We start from the raw sequence: 22,635 nt of genomic DNA, 5'->3' as shown, positions 1-22,635 counted from the left end.
GAGATCGTACAGATTCATATCAATTAGCCACCAATTCACCAAAACATAAAACAGTTACCATGAGATTGAATTGGGTTTAATGTAGCATGATCGATGCACGGCTGAGTCATTTATCTGTTCCTGATCCACAGCTGTGTGCAGCGCTTGACTCACTCTGTTTAATTAAAAGAACTATGCTTGATTTGATGTTTTCAACACGTTTTATAATGCCATTCACTGACTTTCCTTTCTCTTTCACAAAGCTCTGCTGACTTGTCACCAAGTTTCTAAGAATTTCTTTGTTTCCTTCCATCTCCACCTCCTGATGATCTCAAAAGACAGTCGCTGTCGGCTTGTGGCCTTGGTTTCCATGGACACCGATACTTGTTCTAAGGACTGACTTGTTTAGTTGACTCTAGTCTTGTATAGGCGCGATTTGAAGCAGAAATCTGCCGAGCATTGAGTGCTACTTTCACACATCATCTGAGGATTCAAGCCCCGGATGTTTAAAGAGTAATGATTAAAATGTCTGACGTCAACAGAGCAAGGTCACAGATGTGCTTTATATATGCGAACTTATTCAAAATATGTCGTCCCACTCTTGAGCTTGCACAATTCTGACACACTTCTAATAGAAAATTGAGATTTCTTTTTAAAAAAGGAACTTTACTTTTAGCTGTATTAAGATTTTTTTTTGTTACAATTTTTAAACTTGCATTAAAGTAAATGTAAATGGCTTTTTGCAAACAATTTCCCTTCTGTAATGGAACAGTATTTTAATTGTGCATCTGGGAATCTGGTTCTGTGAAGTAAATAGAGTGAATTTTTATTTAATGTTAACTTACTTTGGAATAAGGCATATCTTGCTTAGACAATATTGCATTTTTTTTTTCATAAAAATGTTTACATGAACAAGATTGTTGCTTGAAGAACTCAAGTCATCAGGGGCTAGTCTCTCTATTCTGAGCTATAATAAGGAACATTCAAGCATATTATCATCATTATTATTATTATTTGACATTAGGCAAGAGGTACAGTAGATATGGATTTCAGAGTGATTCTCTCTAGGGTAAATTATCTGATACTGACATCTACTGGTGAATAACAAGAGATCCACCTAAATTAAATTACTTGTTCTCCTATAAAATTATATATATATATACACACAAATCTATTTAAAATAATTCAAAATCATAAATATGAACCATTCTGATGATCATTTCCTAAGCATTTTCTGAAAATAATGGCACATGAATAATACTCAAAGATCCCCTCGTAATTCACGAAACTTTATTCCGTATAACATAGTTTCAAGGCCAAATTACAAATAAATAATGGAGTTGTTTGCTATGACCTGCTTGTTGTAAGACAGTCACCAACAACACAGAGGAGAAAAGACCCCAAACCCGGTCAGTAAGAGACTAAACCTATTTAAAGGAGGTATTACATCTGTACATGTGCTAAATGCAATTGACTTTAAATTTCTGACTTAAAAGTCATATTTACAGAGCGGGCAACAGAAGGAGAGAGAATGAATCCACCAAACATCCTCCTTGTGTGTCTGAAATGCTCAATTAGGTCTGTGTGCAGACATTAAACATCATTCTGAATCAAGAATGTAAATTAGGATGTGGGTAATGTTGATGGCATCAGCGTCTAACGGGCTGTGATTCATTTGGGTTAGTTGTTGCCAAGGTCATGACTGACAGGTGAATACACCAGTCAGATTATGGAAATAAGGTGGAGCTCTCTCTGGACTAACTGCTGATTGGCCAGCTGCTTGTGGCTGGAACCAATGACATTGCAGGATGTAAATGAAGCACAATCAAGGTGAGCAGTACAGCAGCTCTAAGAGGAGATGAGTCACTCCCTGAATTTGAAGACAAAAATAAATTAATCAAAAGTATAAATTCCTATAAACCACTTTTAATTTCCACTGTGTAAAAAAGGCAACCAACATCCTCCATCGAGCTCAGGAAAGGCAGACTTGTCTAGTTTAGGAACACCATTTTGCTTTCTTGTTCCTTTTAGGACAAACAAAAATAACAACAATAATAAAACAAAGTACTTTCAGTAAAGAGCGTCATGTTGTGACAGTAAAGCTGGAGTGTTTCTACAACTAAAGATTAACCAAAACTGTGTCTAAAGGAATCCAGAAAACATCTCATATAAAAACCAAAAAAGAAAAAAAAGAAATGTTAAGTGCTGAAAATCAACAAATATAGTACATTTTCACATAAATAATGAATAAATGTACAGATTTAGAAACATTTGCATCATATTTGCAAATGCCACATTTGTTAATGTCCGAGATACAATATGTTCTTATTCGAAGCTTGTTTGGTTTACATCTCCTGAATCATGCAAAGTCAAATGCGAATCCTAATGCATCGGTTCTGGAATCATAGCGATCGGCACAGTCTGAAGCAGAATATATGCGTCTCTTCCGTTACATCGAGGAAGCTGGAGACATTCATGCTCTTGGGGCCGAACTGTGCGTATCATATGATGTATACTCCTAATACACAAGTCTATTGCACATTCAAATTCACACGTCTCCTCTTTGTTGAAGTCACTAATCATTTCATACAATGACAATATCACAATATAATAAAAAAATGGCCATTTAAGAAAACAAAAAGTTACCCAAACTACTCCACTTCAACACTTGGCTCCCTTGCAAAACATCCATGCAACACAATGGCTGACATCATACTGTATAAAAGAAATAAGGTTAAAGGCTTTACAAATTCAGACAAAAAAATGAGTTCAAAGGAATATACGCTGCAAGTATGGAGTCATACATTTTGTGTGATCCTTAGGCAAACCCTGTAGAGATGAGTAAAGGAACGTGGGAGAGCAGAGCGGTACGAGGAGTGAATTGTTCAGATGCAGATCAGATATTAAATGCAAAGCATAGACTTGGGTGGACACCAGCTCACTGACATAGAAACACAAAATTTGGATAATGTATGTGAGTGAAATTGGATTAATGTTAAAGTTTCCCTGACCACAAAAAAAAACTCATAGCTTTCTGTAGTATTAGAGCACATCTCTGGCTTAAGACCGCTCTCTTTGCAGCATCAAAACTGCTTTTGTTGCATTAGAACAGCTGTCTGGTGTAATAATGGTCTCTCCTGGTCTGGATTGTTAGGATTTTCATCAGCTCTTTCTAGGTACACAGTTCTCAATGTGTGCTAGCATCATTAATTTCATACAGGGCAACAATAACAGCCTTTGGATACAAGTAAACAACAGAAGCCGAGGTACAAAATGTCAAGTACACATGCCAAGATTCCATTTTGAGAAAAAGGTAACATTGTAACAGATACATTTAGAGAAACATTCCACACACATCCAAATCTCGCACGGCTCACAAAGCTGTTTCAGACCAAAACATCAGTCCTCAAACATCCAAAAAAGAAATTAAGTCTGAACAAATGGGTCAAAGCTAACAAAGAAATAAGCAACAAAAAATACAGCCAAATTGTAAAACGTTTCCCTGCATAGACTCAAGATGAGAATTCAGTGTGACCGCTTCGCAGTAGGGTGGAATCATCAAGCGCATCTGCCTACAGGAAAATGTAAGAGGGCGGGTCTACCAAAGAGAGCCAATGAGAGAAAAGGAAGAGAAGTGGGTGGGGTCCAAAAGTCTCACAGTCTGTAGGTTGTATTGTGTCTTTTCCAGGAGTCACTCTTGTGAATCATCTGAGAAAAGTACATTTAGTACCTGCTTCAGCAGGTGGCGTTTGCTTTCGCTCCGTTCCCTCTCATCAAACCATAACCAAAATTCAAGTGTGTCCCCGTTTTGATCGCAGAACATCACAGGAAGCAGGAAGGCAGAGGATTGTGGGTTGTTTTTTTCGTATATAGGCATTGTGGTATGGTGTGTCCTAAACCCCTTCCCCCCACATCACACCGCCGGCTGATGCCTGGTTTTATTCACTTGCCGCCGTACATCCTCTCGATATCGTCCTGATAATGCGTTTTTAGTTCCTTGCGTTTGAGTTTGAAGGCGTCGGTAACCAGGCCCGTCTCGGGCGTCCAGGGTTCGGCGCTCAGACGGATTTTCTTTGGGATCTCAAAGCGCTCCAGCTTACCTGTGAATCAGAAAAAAAAGATTTTATTTCAAATTCAGAGCCTTACAATGATGAGAACTGTAGCTTGATAAACTACTTAAACAAACCAAAAATGTAAAACATAGTAATAAACAGCAAGAAGCTTAAGAAGATGACAAAATGCTGTGCATAGTCTTTTGGCAGAAGTTTTGAGTGACATTTTAGGGGAATTGTTTTTTATTGGAACAGGGACAGTTAAATTACTCCAGTCTTCAGTGTCACATGATCCTTCAGAAATCATTAGAATATGCTGATTTGCTGCTCAAGAAACATTTCTTATATCTATGTTGAAAACAGTTGATCTGCTTATTTTTCAGAAAAACAAACTTTTTTCCAGGATTCTTTGATGAATAGAAAGTTCAAATGAACAGCATTTATTTGAAATATAAGATTTTTGGCATTATAAATTCCTTTATTGTCACTTTAGATCAATTTAATGCATCCTTGCTGAATAAAAGTATTAATTTATTTCAAGCTAAATCAATATATCCTATCCACACAATTGTTATTTTGCCCTGTTGTTGACAGACCTGTTATAGCCGCATCGGTGATGATACGTAGAACCTCTTTCTCCATCTCTGCGTGGTTGCAGATCTCTTCCCATGATCCTCTGATGCCCCTCTGCGCAGCTAGGGTGGTTAACTGCTTCTGATTGGGCACCACAAACCCAATCACATAAGACTCATCACTGTGTAAAGAGAGGGAAAAATTTATACATCTCATCTAAAACACTACACAACATTTATGAAGCATGTGCGAGTGCTCAATTGTCACAGTATGTATGTGCATGTTTGCACTCACCTGTTGGCATAAGCACAGATGTTGTCGATAAATGCGCAGTTTTTGAGCACAGCCTCCACTTTGCCCAAAGACACATATTCACCAGCTTGCAACTTCACCAGGTCCTTCTTACGATCTACACACAAAGGCCAAAACCCATTTAGAGAAACGTACAAAGAGAGTACTATGATAACACTTAAATAGCTCTGAGATTTTATTGCCCGGTTTCACAGACAAGGCTTAGGCCTAGTCCAAGACTAAAATGCATGTTTGAGCTGTTTTAACTGAAAGCAACTTGCACTGACATATCTTAAAATAAGGCACTTTTATAAAAGCTACTTAAATAGGGGCAGTCATGGCCTAATGGTTAGAGAGTCAGACTGTTAACCTGAAGGTTGCACGTTCAATTCTCAATACCGGCAGGAAATGACTGTGGTGCCCTTGAGCAAGGCACCTAAACCCCAATCACTCCCCGGACACCACAGCAAAATGGTTGCCCACTACTCTGGGTGTGTGTGTCCACGGTTTGCTGTGTGTGTGTGTGTGTGTGTGTGTGTTCACTACTCACTGCTCCCTGCTACTAATGTGTTCACTAACTTGGATGGATTAAATGCAGAGGACAAATTCCGAGTATGGGTTACCATACTTGGCCTTCACATGTCACTTTCACTTCAAATGTCCTAATTGAACTAAGGCCTACTCCTGGCTTAAAGGAATAGTTCACCCAAAAATGAAAATTATCCCATGATTTACTCACCCTCAAGCCATCCTAGGTATATATGACTATCTTCTTTCAGATGTACACAATCAGAGTTATATTAAATAATATCTTGGCTCTTTCCAGCTTTGTAATGGCATTGAATAGTGCCTTGAGTTTTTGAAGCTCCAAAATCATAAAAATTATCCATACGACTCCAGTGGGTTAATAAATGCCTTCTGAAGCGAAGTGATGGGATTTGTAAGAAAAATATCCACATTTAAAACTTTATAAACTATAATCACTGGCTTCCGGCAACGGCTGTACGCGTTATTCTTACAGAAACCCATCGCTTCGCTTCAGAAGGCATTTATTAACCCAATGAAGTCGTATGGATTACTTTTATGATGGATGGATGTGTTTTTTGGAGCTTCAAAAACTCTGGCACTATTCAAGGCCATTACAAAGCTGGGAAGAGCCAGGATATTATTTAATATAACTCCAATTGTGTTCAGCTGAAAGAAATTTATATACACTTAGGATGGCTTGAGGGTGAGTAAATTATGGGATAATTTTTGGTGAACTATTACTTTAATTTAAGACTTGTCTGTGAAACCGGACCTATGTCTTGAAAGAAGGTTTGTGTGTAAGTGCGTCTCTCCACACCGATAATCTTGAGGCAGCCGTCAGGGTGAAACTCTCCGATGTCTCCGGTGCAGAACCAACGCTGGCCGTTCGCATCCACAAAGAAGTCTTCTCGGTTCTTCTGCTCGTTTTTATAGTAACCCATGGTAACGTTGGGACCGCCAATCAGAATCTCTCCTCGTGGGTTTGGTTTATCTGTGCTGAAATAACCACCTATGGAGAAAAAGAAAAAGACATTAAAATGTGCAACATTTAATATTGTTTCAAATCTCAGTATCTTAATAATTTAAAAGCAGAACTGGCCTTCCTCCCAGTCCTTCAGCATGATCTCTGAGCACACCAGAGGAGCTCCAACACGTCCAGTGCTGTAATCAGAAACTAAACAAACACACTGAGTATTAACACACTTATTCAATTTTAGACATTAATTTTACTTAGCAATAATTGAATGTAAACTGCATTGAAGGTGTTGCTTCTATCATATTTTTATATGAGATATAATTTCCCCTCTCTTTACTATTAATACTGCCAATTAATGTTCCTGTAAACTAATGAATAGTTCCATTAACCCGGTGGATTAACCCAGGTTTTTATTCAAGACCCCATGGCATTGATTTAAATGTATTAATCCCAAGGTTCACATACTTTTTGACTCATGAATTCCTATTACCTTTTTCTTAGTCGTTTGTGATTGCTAGATACTATCTATAATTTCTAGCCAATTAAATATTTCAGAGTTGAACATGACACAAAAACAGGTTTTTTTCTTTATTCCTCATGCCAATATGTTATCCAAATGTAAACGTCTTGGGAGAAACACAACGAGTTGTATTAGCAACACTTTTTAATTCATTTTACAAAAGCTCTCAACCACTTTGATACTTCAAAAAGGTCATAAAGGGATCGTAAAACTAATCCATATGAATTGAGTGGTTCAGTCCAAATTTTCTGAAGAGACTCGATTGCTTTATATGATGAAAAGATTGAATTTAGGCTTTTAATCACACATAAACAAGGCCTAAATTAAATATGTTCATCATATAAAGTGATCCCGTCTCTTCAGAAAATTTGGACTAAACCGCTGAATTCATATGGATTATTATTAGTTATTAGTATTATTAATTAGTTTTACGAACTTTATGATGCATCAAAGTGGTAGTTGCGTAAACTGTCAATGGAGGGACAGATTTCATTTAAAATATCTTAATTTGTGTTCCGAAGATGAACGAAATTAATGACAGTGAGTAATTAATGACAGAATTTTCATTTTTAGGTGAACTAACTCATTAAGAGGTTATTTACAATGATTTTTAAGAACATTCTTTTGAGGAATTTGAATTCTTGAAGTTTTTTCCTTTGAAACAATCAAAAAAAGATAAAGAACATTCTTAAGAAATGTTTGACGTGTTTGCTGCCGCAATGACGGAACAACCTGTCACTCACATGAGATCGACCAATAGCAAACTCGACAATCCAACATTCCAATTAATTCCCGAAGAACAATATCAAGTCCCGTCCTACATTTTTCTTGTTCGAGAAGCAGTTTCTCTCAGATATACGTCACAATAGGGGAGAAAAGACTATTGCAACTTCCGTTTCATGCCAACTTTAAATTAGAAAATAAGGAAACAGCAGGATTCTTTTGTGAATCTGCCCAAGCTTTTAATTCTATATATTTATTTTAATACTAGAACCTACACCCTTGATTTAAAGTACTGACACACCTTTTAATTCTAGAGCTCACACTCTTGGTTTTACTGCACCTTACAGGTCCAATCTCTGATTGTATTAACATACTATGAGTCCTGTGAGGCCTACGTTTAGTCTCAATACTCCTGTCCGGAGCCCTAGCTTCACTTCTAAGTGAATCCCATTGCTTACACTCGCTGATGGTCCCGGCTCCGCAGGTCTCGGTGAGGCCATAGCCCTGTCCCACAGGACAGCAGAAACAGATGTTCATGAAACGCTGAGTAGCTGCGGATAAAGGAGCTCCGCCAGACAACAGCACACGTGTGTTACCGCCCAGCAACGAGCGAACCTTCTTGAACACAAGCCTGCAGAACACAAAAACAAGATGCAATTGGACATTTAAAAATATAACAGTGAAAAACATTACTGCATCTGAACAAACCTAGCGAGATTTGGAGGAAATCATTACGTTAATATTACTGTATTATACCTGTCACAGAGAGGTGTGCTGTATCCTTTAGAGATCTGCTCCATCTTGTAGTTGTACGCCAGAACAAAGAGAGTTTTCTGCACACTGCTCATCTCTTCAACTTTAGTCATTACATTCTTATAGATACGGTCCATAATCTCCTACACAGATATAATGAGAGAGAAACACTTCACACCTATTTTAAACTCAACAGCTATTATGACCAGGGCTGGGTATTGACAAATTTCGATTTGATTTTGATTTACAAGCTTGCGATTCGATTCAATTCCGATCTCGATTCAATTTGATTTGTTATCGATTTGGTATAGCATGTCAATTTTTTCTGTCAAGGACAAAAACTCTCTCAACTAAAGCCCAAAGTATACGTCGGCCATCCACGTCCGCTCACCATCAGCATGACGTAATTTTCGTCATCAAGAGGGTCAGTGGACATCCGCATACCCTATCCATGTGCAGCCTAATTTTTGAGACAGTGCGGATGGTGCGCATACAGCAGCGCATGTGTGACTGACTTGAGCGCTTGAAAGCTAAATCCACTAGATAGTGCGCAGGTACCAATGCGAAAAATATAGTATACCCGGGCCTTCAAGCTGCAAACTACACAGGGAACTGTGGAAGCTTGTTCCCGCCATGGAATAAGAAAGAAGTTAATTGCAACTTTTTATTTTACAATTTTGACTTTTTTTCTTAGAATTGTGTGATATAAAGTTGCAATTGCGAGTTATAAAGTCAGAATTGTGAGATATAAAGTCACAATTATGACTTTTCTCACAATTGCAACTTTATATCTTGCGATTCTGGCTTTATAACACGCAATTGATAGTTATAAAGTCAGAATTGTGAGACATAAACTTCTCCTCAGAATTAGACTTCATAACTCCCAATTGCAAGTTTATATCCTGCAATTCTGGAAAAAAAAAAAAAAAAAAAAAAGTAAGAATTGTGAGATAAAAAGTCACAATTATCTTTTAATTTTTTTATTTTGTGGCAGAAACAAGCTTCCATAGGGAACATATATTTAGCAAAATGCTCCTCTCTGGAGTTTATTTTTCTAGATAACTATCGAGCTATGGTCAGTGAATGGCTTTTCTGAGGTAAATGTGATGTTACGTGACAATGTTTACAAGCTATTTTACTGACGTTTTTCCGCAGTTAAAACACAGACTGAGCGATTACATGAGACATTTCGCTAAGCTGTATTGTATCTTTCAACATACCTTCTGATGTTCATTCATTTTCATTTTATGCTATAAATAGTTTGATAAAGAGATTATCTGTTCTCATATGCTCTGCTGCTTCACTTGAACTGGGGTGCTACAGCGATCTGTCACGCCACATTAAAGAGTGCCAAAACAGCATTTATTGTTTCAATTTTATGATAAAACTGAAAGCTGAGACTTTGTTTCATATACAAAGTAACAAAGCATTTATTAGACAGGAGGCATGCTACAAATAATGTTTAGTGAAGTTTTTTTTTTTTTTTTTTTTTTTTTTCACACAACTGAAAACAACAGGGACTAAAAGATTGATTTCTGGGATTTAAGAATAAATATAGGTTCATCAAAATGAGAATCAATTATAATTGAGGAATCAATATTTTCAGCCCAGCCCTAATAATTACCACTATGTGTTTATTTGAATGTGAGTTCTTACAGGTACAGCTGCCATCAGTGTTGGTTTAAGCACGCTGGTGTCTCCTTTACTGCCTTTTTTAATTTTAGATGACTGTGGGAGAAAGGACAAAAGAAGAGAAGATATTGCACACTAGATGCTACTATTGCAATTTTAGATTTTTTTTTATTATCATTATTATCATTGTTTGCAGTTATGATGCAAATGCTTTGGCAGTCAAAAGTATCCTGAGATTGTAAAAGAGTTTGACATGGTGATGATGTCACATAGCATGACTGAAGTGTTTGTGTGTGTGTTGGTACCTGGTCAGCAAGAGTCTGGGGTGACGAATATCCAATCCGGCAGCCATTTGACACACACACCAGCTCAGCGCTGAGTTCCAGGACATGAGCAAGTGGCAGATAGCCAATATAGGTGTCATTCTCACTGTCACAATAAAAAAGAAACATTGTTAACAGAAATTCTTTTACCATTATCTAAATAAGCTACTACATTTTGGACAATTTGGCAGGTCAGTGTTCAGTCACGCAGACACAGAAATCATCAAAATACAATACAATATTGTTTAAAAGTTTGGGGTTGATAAGATTTGTTAAATGTTTTTGGAAGAAGTCTCTAATGCTCATCAAGACTGCATTTACTGGATCAAAAATACAGTAAAAACAATATTGTTTAAAAAAAAAAAAAAAAAAAAAAAAAAAAAAAAATGTATATAAATAAAATATATATTTTTAATGTATTTTAAAATATAATTTATTCCTGTGGTGGTAAAGCTGAATTTTCAGCATCATTACTCCAGTCTTCAGTGTCACATGATCTTTCAGAAATCAAACTAAAATGCTGATTTTATTATTATAATTATCAATGTTCAAAACATTTGTGCTGCTTAATATTTTTGTGGATTCTTTGAAGAACAGAAAGTAAAAAAAACTGCATTTATTTGAAATAGAAATATTTTGTTACACTGTAAATGTCTTTACTGATATTTTTGATCAATTTAATGCATCCTTGCTAAATAAAAGTATTAATTTCTTTCAAAAATAAAAATTCGTACTGAACCCAAATGATAGTGAACATTAGTGAACATGAACCATAAGGTCAGGATCATGGGTAAATTAACTTTATAAAACAGACGCTTTATAAAGCAGTGCTAGTACCGCCAACATCACGGATTTGCTTCCCAGGCAACCATTTTTTGTCATTAGTGTCTTTAATCATATCGCTGTGATTAGCTTTTTTCTTTAACACCTTAATTAGTAAGACATTAAAATGCTAATTTATTATTCAGACATAAAATGAAGCACCGCCAATGAATAAAGCAATGGAGATTAGCATTTTAACAGCTAAAAATCAATGGACAGACAGAATCACGCTAGATAGAAGCGTCAGAGAAACGTACTTCAGATTAGGAATGCGTTCAGCCATGCCGGTGATGCCAGCGATGATGTTGCTATGGGAGATCATGACTCCTTTAGGAATGCCTGTAGAGCCGCTGGTGTACATGATCACTGCGATATCAGATGGGACAGGCTGCCTGCGGGACACCATTACTGCACACAGAGAAAGACAGATTCACATCCCTTCATTAGTGGCAGCCATGTTGTAGTGCCATTTCAGACAGAACTACATTGAAGGAGAAAAAACAAACTTTTTTTTTTTAATAGTAAATTGGTGGCCACTTTGCTGCGAAGATATCTCTTGCACATCATCAGAATTTCTCAGTCCAAAACAGATGTCATAAATCTGCCCAAGATAATGTAAATTAAACCACCGGCACCAGTAAATGTGTTCTAGTTTAATAAACAAAAAGCTGTGATACCCTTCATCTCTGTCGAGTCACTAAAAACCTTTTCATTTAAAACCACAATTTGTATGTATTTTGTATAGAAATAAACAGAAATGAATATTTTACCTAATATCAATATTAAAGGATTCGTTCACATTCCAATTAAAATTTCATGATAATTTACTCACCCCCATGTCATCCAAGATATTTATGTATTTCTTTCTTCAGTCGAAAAGAAATTAAGGTTTTTGATGAAAACATTCCAGGATTATTCTCCTTATAGTGGACTTCAATGGTCTCCAAACGGTTGAAGGTAAAAATTACAGTTTCAGTGCAGCTTCAAAGGGCTTTAAACGATACCAGATGAGGAATAAGGGTCTTATCTAGCGAAACGATCGTCATTTTCTAAAAATTGTTTAAATATATGCGCTTTATATTAACACATGATCGCCTTCAAGTGGTTCCGCCAAAACCGCACTTCCGTATTCTTCAAAAAGCATGTCCTACACCTTCCCTATTCAACTTACGGAACGAACGTGGTGCCAGTTCCGCTTTTTCCGTAAGTAGAATAGGGAAGGCGTAGGACATACAGCGTAAGCTTTTTGAAGAATACGGAAGTGCGGTTTTGGCGGAACCACTTGAAGGCGATCATTTGTTTATATAAAGTATATACATTTAAATTTTTTTTTTAGAAAATGACCAATCGTTTCTCTAGATAAGACCCTTATTCCTCATCTGGTATCGTTTAAAGCCCTTTGAAGCTGCACTAAAACTGTAATTTTTACCGTCAACCGTTTGGAGACCATTGAAGTCCACTATATGGAGAAAAATCCTCGAATGTTTTCCTCAAAAACCTTCATTTCTTTTCGACTGAAGAAAGAAATACATGGACATCTTAGATGACATGGGGGTGAGTAAATTATCAGGAAATTTTAATTTAAAAGTGGACTAATCCTTTAACATATTAAATTAATATTTGATAGTCAAACATCAATTTTTATTTATTTGTATATAAATATATGCTGACCAAGGCTGCATTTATTTGGTCAAAAATACAGTAGAAACAGCAATATTGTGAAATACTATAATGTAAAATAATTTTTCCATTTTATATATTTTAAAATGTAATTTATTTCTGTCATGCAAAGCTGAATTTTCAGCATCATTACTCCAGTCTTCAGTGTCACATGATCCTTCAGAAATCATTCTAAAATACTGATTTGCTGCTCAAGAAACATTTCTTTTTATTATTATCATTGTTGAAAACAGTGATACTTTTTTTTTTTTTTCCAAGATTCGCTGACCAGCATTTATTTGGAATAGAAATCTTTTGTAAAATTATAAATGACTTTGCAGTCACTTTTGATTAATTTAATGTGTCCTTGCAGAATAACAGTATTCATTTCTTTAAAAAAAAAGTTAAGGAAAAAATAAAAAAAATAAATAATAATTATATATATATATATATATATATATATATATACATAACTGATGTACAACTGACTGTGGTATCTGTCAAGACCAGCTAGACAGGCTCTCATAAAAAACAAAGGTCTAATTCTCCAGTGAAATGTCTAAACCTTTTATCTCAGTCTTTCTGAACAGAGAAAACCTGCTCTAATAATGATAACATCTCCCTCTCATATCTCCAGAGGGGTTTTCTAAACAGTTGCTCTTATCTGACACAAAGGCTGAGCATGTGAGCTCTCAACACCGGTCCGCATGCCCTCAAGTCTTCTTTTCATCTGACAGGAAGATCCTGCTGTCTTTCTTCCTCAACAAAATCTATGTTTACAGCTCTTTTGGTCCTTAGTCTGTTTATTATGTCAGTACCCTTCAAAACATGACAGAAAGTGGTGTTTTTATCGTCAGCAAGCAAAGGCTACAGTGAATTTCTCTCATACTTATTCTGTATATAGGCTATATTTAGACTGTTTAGTATATACTATATACTAAAGTAGTATGTGGACCCATATGCAGCATGTAAATATAAACTAGTGTTTGACCAATATGGATTTTGTGTAGGCCGATGCCGATATCTTGAGCAGAGTGGCCAATATAGGCCTATATAATATTAAAGATGGTAGATAACACCTGCATAACAATTTCTGCGATTAAATTTATATTTATTTGACATATTTACTAAAATAATTAGAAATAATCTGAAAATGAATCAATTTGAAAAAAATATTTAAACTAAATAAAATATAAATCAATCTGTAAAATAAACAGTGAATATGACATGAATATGATTGACATAGTGGTAAACTGGATATAGTTTAGCATAGTTTGAAATCAAGGAATAAATCTTGCTCGCTTGTGCGTGCCCAGTGACAGCATTAAAAATTGTCAAATATCGGCCTTGGTGGTCGACCACTAATATAAACATTTTAAACAAAACAGTATGCTACTTGAGAGTTTAGGCACTTACCATTTTCAGTTTTGGCCCCCAGTTCTTGCACTGCACCCATGTTGTGGACCAGGATGCCTCTGGGGAGATCAGGCCAACTGGTGGTCTTTATATCAACCAAAATTATGTGCTTCAGTCTGGGCACATCCATCAGAATGGCCTGAGAGAGAGAATCATTCAGAGCAATAAGCGACAGCAGCTTTGATACTTCATGATCCCACTGTTGTGTCGTCTGTCATGTTCTCACCTTGAGGCGGCTCTGCAGCAGGTCTTTGCTTGTGATGATGTGCGTGACCTCAGTCTCATTTAGACCATGAGCTATAGCTGCGCCACCCAATGTAGAGTACAGAGTCACCACTTAGATGGAGAAAAGGAAAATTATGTAGAAAATGAGTTACTGTGCCTTTAAATAAATAGTGAGAGATTATTAATATTATTTAGTAATAATTAATATTTATTATTTATCATTTAATAATAATTATAATCAGTATTGTTATTATTAAACATTTTTATTTTATTTATTTACATTTTTTAAATTAAAATCAATAAAGAAATGTATCACAATTGCAATAAAATTGCACCATAAAATAAAAAGCAGAGTATTTAATAAGAAATAGTAGGGGTGTCAAAATTAACGTGTTAACACATGCGATTAATTTTTTCAGTTGATTTTCAGTTCATTTAACGCAATTAACACAGCTTCCGTTTTTTCCTGTCAACCTTTGGATAGCGTTACATTATATGATGAAGCTATCATTTTTTAAGTGCTATTAAACCATTCAAGTGCGATAACATGCAAAAAAAAAAAAAAAAGGTGGAAAAAGAAATCTGTCAAATCTGCACTCGCGCGCTTTCTATGAAGTGGCTCTCTGTGAATAAACACCTAAAAACGTGCACAAGAATGCCACTTCAGACAGCACGTCAGCGCCGTATTTAGTTGTCTTTCATGACAAAAAACCCCACATAAAATTATGTTGAAATACCCTTTATTGGCGAGTATCCTTTTAAGCAGATTCTTACGAGTTAAAAAGTGTTACATGAACGTAAAGAGAAAATAGGATGCGTGTCAGATCTGCGTCGTGTGCGTCAGATCTTAAAGTGACAGCAGCCTAATAAACCTGCTGCTGTCTGTCAATTAATGTCTGTCAAGTTAATTTCAACATTTACTAATACATTATTAAAATCTTATTAACATTAGTTAATGCACAGTGAACTATCATGAACAAACAATGAACTACTGTATTTTCATTAACTTACGTTAACGAAGATTAGTAAATACAGTAACAAATGTATTGCTCATGGTTAGTTCATGTTAGTTAATACATTAACTAATGTTTAACTAATGAACCTTATTGTAAAGTGTTACCTTGAGAGCACTAAAAATAATAATAATAATAATAATAATAATAATAGTTAAAAAATACATAGTTACAATACTATTATTTATCCATTTACTATAAGTTATTGGCTGGAGAGTAACAGCATTTCATAAAGTATACTCGCCAACAACAATTTTTACATTTGGCACTTGGTGATATCGTAAAGTTATATTTACCACAGGCTTAATTTTACTCATAAATTGAAAAACCCCCATTATAAAACCCCATATGAAAATCTCGAATTAGTCTTCTGGGTTTTGATGTTATCCCTGCACAACTCTTTTAAGCTTCTCCATTTCTGCAACGTTTTGAATGAAACTCGAAACTCACAAATTCCTCTTCTGTAACATCCAAGACAAGGGTTGTGGGTAATGTTAATCTTAAAGAAAAATGCACAAATGGACAACTAGAAAATCCATCCGGATACCTTTGGCATACCATCTTCAACATCATAGTGCATCTATAATTTGAGATACACTAATTCACATCTTGCATACTTTTAGTATTGTGAATTAGAATGAATCAGAATGAGAATCAGATTGTGTGCTTGAATAGTGAATAACAGTTTTGTTTTCAGTGTGATATTGGTCTTGCATCTAGTACCACAGCAGTGCTGCTATTTTTGACTTTATATTTTTGTCCTAGTCAGCACAATACAGCGAATATTGGAAACAACACTGTGTGTGCGTGATTTGAATGCTCACAGGGGAAGTTGTACATGAAGCATGCCTGCGCTGCTATGATCCATTCAGCTCGAGTCTCGCAGAAAATGGCGATGTTACAAAGAGGCTTCTGACCCAGAGCGGCCAGACCGCTACCAAACCTCTGAGACAGATGGAAAGTTTCTTCATACGACAACCAGTTATAATCACCCAATATCACCTAGAGAGTGAGAGTCAGAGTCAGAGTTGCATTGTATTAAAATTCTCAGTGGCTTACACAGTAGCATGTGACTTCTTTTCAATTTCATGTAAACAGTTCTGGACAACAACAGACCAGAGATAAACTCTGTTTACAGAGAGAGACGGCCACTGTATTTCTTCCTGTAGAGCTCAAGAGAGTTTGTGAGCGAGTTCTCTTGGGATTTGTCCACTTAACCTTAGACACACTCTATATATACTTGAATATTGTGCGAGTATATGTTTAGAAGAGTGTTTAAACCATTTCTCATGGAAAGGGCTATGTTCACACTGACCGCCGAAATCGGATTTTAGTCACACTTTTTACTACTTTTATTCAGTGAGGCCGGATTAAATTAATCAAAAGTGACAGTGAAAACATTTATAATTTTATTTTATATTTTAAAGAAATTTAGAATTTTTTAATGTTCTATTTTTACATAATCCTGAAAAAAAACAAATATATCATGGATTCCACAAACATATTAAGCAGCACAACTTTTCAACATTGAAAATAATAGACACTAGTTGAGGTAGAGCCATATTCAATTTTTGGAATGAAAACTATGCTGTAAGGGATAGAATTGCAGTGTGTTCAATGGTTTGTACTGTTTAACAACATACATATTGTTCAGCTGATGAAACGTCTTTCCAAAAAATAATTCAGTAGACAAAAACTTCACAAAACAGTTTTAAACGATGTGAAAATGATGTGCCATTGTAAAGACTACAAGTCTATCCCTCACAGCCTAACCTGATTAAGGTCTATAACAAATGATTCCTGAGCACCAAATCAGAATGATTTCTGAAGGATCATGTGACTCTGAAGACTGGAGAAATGGCTGCTGAAAATTCGGCTTCGCCATCACAGGAATAAATTACACTTCCAATTACATTAACTGTTATTTTAAATTGTAATAGTAATTGAACAATATTACTGTTTTACTGTATTTTCGATTCAATAAATGTAGCCTTGGTGAGCAGAAACCTTTCAAAAACATTAAAAAAAAAATCTTAAAAATAATCTTTTTGCAGTTTGAACAGCGAATGAAATCCAAAAATTCACAATAAGCAGATTTTTGGAAATCTCTTTCAGTCTAAATAGTGTGATCAAAACTGAAGTTGTTTTATTGCAGACTCAACAAGTTCAGCGCCACACATATAGAGTTTTTCACACTTGAAATAGTTAACCCTGGGTCATTCTAAACCCCGGGTAAATGGAATCCTGGGTTATCTTGCTTCATGTTTAACACTGCTCATAATTTACCCGGGGTTAACAAGTAATCCTGGGTATTCATAAGCTGACGTTTCATTCCTAAACCCTGGGTTAACGTTGTTATGGTTATTTGCAGTGTCAGTGTCATTGATTGGATAAACGCAGCACGTGACTTGTTTACATAGGCTAGCTAGCTCTAGCATTGCGGATCCTCGTATTGCCGACTGTACTATCAAGTTTATACTGAATGGAATTGTCTCGCTTTCTGTCAGCATCTGATTTTTTTCCTATCAAACGCTGAATTTTCTGTTTATATACAATACGCAATGTTTCCGTGACCATCCAAAGCAGGCAAATATGAGTAAGCGATTGGTTGTCTGTTGCTAAGCATCTAGCTGTTACATTCTAACACTGCACCGTTTCACACTGTACAAGTTTGGCACCGCAATGCAGGGTTAACACTGCAAAAGCGGTGCTAACCCTGCTTCTAAATTACAAGTGTGAAAAATTCCTTTACCCAGGGTTAAAAGCGGTTTTTAGAACGATAATAACCCGGTGTTAAGCGCAGTGTGAAAAGCCCTTATATAATGCGTTTAGGGTGTTTAGTAGTCTAGATATTTTTAAAATACAAAAATTGATTTTCTCTAATGTGCCTTATTAGTTCAGGATCACAATGAGATGTCATAACATACATGAGCTCATGCCAAATCTTTAGTTTTCCATCCTTTCAAAACTAACTGCTTGCTACTTTACATAGAAGAAAGTCTCTTGCCATTGTGCTTCTGCTTGCATCATTATCATAGTAACCAAAGTGGATTTACTGAAATTTGACTATTCTGTGTGAACAATCACTTCTGCAAATTCTGGGCCGAAAACGGTTTGTAATCGTGCCTGGCCATAACAGGCTCAAGTGGAAATACAAATGAAACTGTTCAACAGTGAAAAAGTAGCTGAAGTTCCAAAGCCATTGAGAGTGTGTGGCCATATGAGTCAACATGGGGGGGTGTGTGTGTGTTTCTTACCTTCTTAAAGACCTTGCCGTTAGGCTGCATCTCATCCTCCTCGCTCAGAACCTCTCTTGTGCCTAGGCAGTCTCTTTCAGGAAAGTGTACTACAGCATATTCAAACACTTTATCTAAAGTATCCACACCCTCGTGTAGCAGGGACGCCAACCTCTGCTGGCTGTTCACGGCCCGGTATGGCCCTGCCGGATTCCCGCTTACCTGATGGGACAGGAAATTAGATTGAGGTCATGGGGGAAATGATCAACAAGCAGAGGGATTCAAATGTGTCAGGGAACATTATTGTAAGCTGGAAAATCATATTTTAGTTTCTCTAAAATATTATTATTTTTTAAACCAGCAATTTAATAAAGTGACGTTATTCAGTAATGAAAGTGACTCAAATCCCTCTGTTAATCTAAGATAAACTGCAAAAATCTCTATTTATAATAGGTACATTACCGTTTAAAAGTTTGGGCAAAGTAAGTTTTTTTTAATGAAATTAATAATTAATACTCAGCAAGGATGCATTAAATTGATAAAAGGGACAGTAAAGACATTTACAATGTTTTAAATTCAAATAAATGCTGTTCTTTTGAACTTTCTAAGAATCCTGAAAAAAAAATGTATCTGTTCTCACAAAAGTCGATAATTTATAATAATAAGATGTGTTTCTTTAGAAGCAAATCAGCATATTAGAATGATTTCTGAAGGATCATGTGACACTGAAGACTTGAGTAATGATGCTGAAAATTCAGCTTTGCTATCAAAAGAATTACATTTTAATATATATTAACATAGAAAAGTTATTTTAAAGTTTAAAATAATATTTTACAATATTACTAATTTACTGTATTTTTGATTAAACAAATGCAGCCATGGTGAGCAGAAGAGACATCACAAACATTTGAAAAAATCTTACTAACCCCAAACTTTTGAACAGTAGTGTACATCATGCCCAGGGTTTGAATGCTCATGTTTTGGGCCTATTCTTCCTAAACTCTACTCACTGTGCGCGCTTTGACCCTTTTAGCACGGGCCAGGTTCCCGCTTGCTCCGGAGAGCAGGTACCAGGGCAGGAACGTGATGACGGAATAAACCCAGACGACCGATCGAAAGACCTGCAGCAGGAGAGGAGACATGTCCTCCTTTAACTTCATCCTGAGGAACAAGAAATCAGGGGACAAGAAGACAGAAAGAAAAAGAAGTTAGTCATTACGGTCTACAAACCACACTAGCTTTACCTTTGATTTTTGTCCTCCACTCACTTTGTGTTGTTCTTTACTTTCCTCCAAGCACTTGATAGTATTCCTCTTTTTCTGAAGGTCTTGCTGGCTTCTTCTGGTTCTTGAAGTGCTCTATGGTATAGATGGTACTTCTTGACCTTTCTACTGCCTTTTGTCAAACCTGCTGGCTGAGAGGGCAATTTCCTGTTCCATTTCCTTTTCCCACTCCAGCTTCCTGCTCTGATGGGGTGCAAAGCCTCCTGGGTATAAGGATGTGCTCTCCCTATGGGGCAACACAACAAGCAAAGTTTGTTTTGTCAATATGCTTTTTAGAAATTACAATTCAGAATTTGTTCAATCATAGAATATTTTAAGACAAGGTGAATCACAACATTACAAACTTTGATTTAAAGCAAAAAAAAAAAAAAAAAAAGTGAAAATTAGACAAAAAGATAAAGGTACAAAACTGCGTACTTAATGGCTTTAATGAGAGAAAGAACTACAATCAGCAGAAATAAAAACGATGGTGAAATATAATGTTTATGTATATAAAACAATATATTTTATGTTTATTGCAAAATATGCATATTTAAGTAGTTTGAGAGCGTAGACTTGAGAGCATATATTACGTCATTTGCAGTGCTTTATGTAAGTGGCTGGGTGCTAAAGAGTTGTTTTGGTGCAATTTGTTTGTTTCGATTAGATTGATGAAGATATTTTGCAGAATCATGGGTAATGTAGTTTTTCACCAGTAATTTCACAGTAATTACACCATTGTTGAAATAATGTGGGCTTATGGCTTCAAAAAAAGCATGAAAAGGATCAGGAAATGATGCTAGCTGGACTCAAACTTAGGCTGTGTCCAAAATTGCCCAATATACCCTTAAATAGGCACTATTTTGTAGTAGTGTAGTAGTGTCCAAAACCATAGTGGACGTTATTGAGTGCACTCTTTCATTCCCACAATGCACCGCAATAATGAGTGTACAACCATTGTACACTCAACGGCTAGAGAACATTAATGCACCGTGAGAGTCGCGCACCGAATGAATTCCCGCATCTGACCAGAAGATGGCGCCCGCAGTTAAATCATCCATCCATTTTCCAAAACGCTGGTCAAATGTGTAACATTTTTGATTATTAAATTGCTTAATTAAGGTTTATACATAGTTTCTATGACAGAGTTCATTCTTTTTATTACTGGAGCTGCCAGTTTGCTAAGTTTCAAATAATTATTAAACAGCAAGCACAAACTATGCAAAAGCGGCAGCCCTTCCGGCACACTCAGTGTCTGAATTCACTCCATCGTTATCATTTCACTCCCTCAAGTGAACTATAATATTGGAATAATGTAGGGAATAGTGAATGAGGGCATAGGGGACGATTTCAGACGCAGCCTTACTCTACCCATATGAGCATGTGTGTTAACCATTATGTCAAGAAGTCTCTGACAGAATCATTGTGATTTAACTGGGGACGGCTGTTAGACAGTGTACGCTCTGAGCTCAGAGGTCAAACAAGACAGGCTTTGTCACTCTGGAGAGATGAAGCTCACACTAAAACAGTGTTCTGTTGGAGAGGAGGATGTGTTCATGAATGCATGTGTGTGTTGAGGGGAAGAGATGGGGGGTGGATGAGCATATCCAAAACATGAAATACAAACCAGGATATTTGGCCAAACTCTGAAATCCCAAATAAAGATTGACCTGATAATCCAGCAGCCCATATGATATGAGCAGTGCTGAACTTAAAAATGAGGTTTGAAATAGGTCAATGATTTTAGATGCATGTTTTACAACCACAGCAACATAAAACAAAAAAGGAAACAGCCTCTTTCCCATTTTCTTTCTGGGAAAAACAGAAACTGCAGACTTCTTTCTTTGGTTTTGATACTTTGGAGGAAGGTCAAAAAGACAATCCAGGATAGAGGCGTTCTCAAATATCAGCTATACAGCAGAAATGCGTTCTCTCTTTGGGAGCTTCAGTCGTGGACTCACCAGAGAGGTTTGTGGTTGGCCGATGTCACTGTATACATTTCTAGAGAGTCAGATGGCCTATAAAATGCCAATATATGATGTGTAATACAATTTAATGATAGTCTTGTCAAACAAGACCCTGAAATGATTAAATGCACATTTTACAGATTTACAGAACATTTAAATGGACAGTTCACCCAAAAAATGAAACTTCTGTCATCATTTACTGTTAACATCATTAACCTGTATCAATTTTTTTGTTCTGCTGAACAAAAAGGAAGATATTTAGAAGAATGTCAGTAACCAAACAGATCTCACCCCCATTGACTACCATAGTAGATAGATTTATGTGTTGAAAGTTGTTATAATGCTACTATGAGCCACTTGTTGCACACTACAGTAAGCTATCAGTAAGCTATGTCTAAGAAAACACATAATATATTAAAGCGTCTTTGGTGTTTCCATGGTTTCCACAAAATAAAACCGGAAATAGAGGGTAACGATTGTTCGTGTCCTGGTTAAAATTGCTTATTTCTCTTGATTTAAACATCTACAATAATGTAAGTATACAAGTCAACAAAATGTAGTTTACACTTTATTTCAAGGTGTCCTTATTTAAGTACTGAGTAATCTTAATTAACAACATGTACTTACTATAGAGTACCTCAGGGATGACGTGTTTTTGTAGGCAAAACCCGGAAGCGAGTTAGCA

The 22,635-nt window shown here is 36.1% G+C and overlaps 1 protein-coding gene across 1 annotated transcript in view; it reads right to left on the bottom strand.

The window, feature by feature from the left end:
• Positions 1–1,252: 1,252 nt before the first annotated feature.
• Positions 1,253–22,635, bottom strand: part of acsl3b (acyl-CoA synthetase long chain family member 3b) — a 29,532-nt gene continuing 8,149 nt past the window's right edge. Inside the window, exons 2-17 of the mRNA XM_051861294.1 lie at positions 19,990–20,230; positions 19,732–19,882; positions 18,743–18,943; positions 16,310–16,487; positions 14,474–14,583; positions 14,248–14,386; positions 11,430–11,580; positions 10,333–10,456; positions 10,052–10,123; positions 8,399–8,538; positions 8,101–8,273; positions 6,523–6,597; positions 6,241–6,432; positions 4,899–5,013; positions 4,628–4,785; positions 1,253–4,079 (exon numbers count right to left, since the gene is read on the bottom strand). Of these exons, the coding sequence (XP_051717254.1) occupies positions 3,922–4,079; positions 4,628–4,785; positions 4,899–5,013; positions 6,241–6,432; positions 6,523–6,597; positions 8,101–8,273; positions 8,399–8,538; positions 10,052–10,123; positions 10,333–10,456; positions 11,430–11,580; positions 14,248–14,386; positions 14,474–14,583; positions 16,310–16,487; positions 18,743–18,943; positions 19,732–19,881 (2,136 nt within the window). The 5' untranslated portion in view covers position 19,882; positions 19,990–20,230 and the 3' untranslated portion in view covers positions 1,253–3,921. The remainder of the gene's footprint in view (positions 4,080–4,627; positions 4,786–4,898; positions 5,014–6,240; positions 6,433–6,522; positions 6,598–8,100; positions 8,274–8,398; positions 8,539–10,051; positions 10,124–10,332; positions 10,457–11,429; positions 11,581–14,247; positions 14,387–14,473; positions 14,584–16,309; positions 16,488–18,742; positions 18,944–19,731; positions 19,883–19,989; positions 20,231–22,635) is intronic.

Source organism: Ctenopharyngodon idella, chromosome 2 (genome assembly GCF_019924925.1).
Source record: "Ctenopharyngodon idella isolate HZGC_01 chromosome 2, HZGC01, whole genome shotgun sequence".
NCBI classification, from domain to species: Eukaryota; Metazoa; Chordata; class Actinopteri; order Cypriniformes; family Xenocyprididae; genus Ctenopharyngodon; species Ctenopharyngodon idella.
Note: the sequence above shows the minus strand (reverse complement) of the source record. Positions and strands in the feature narration are given on the sequence as shown.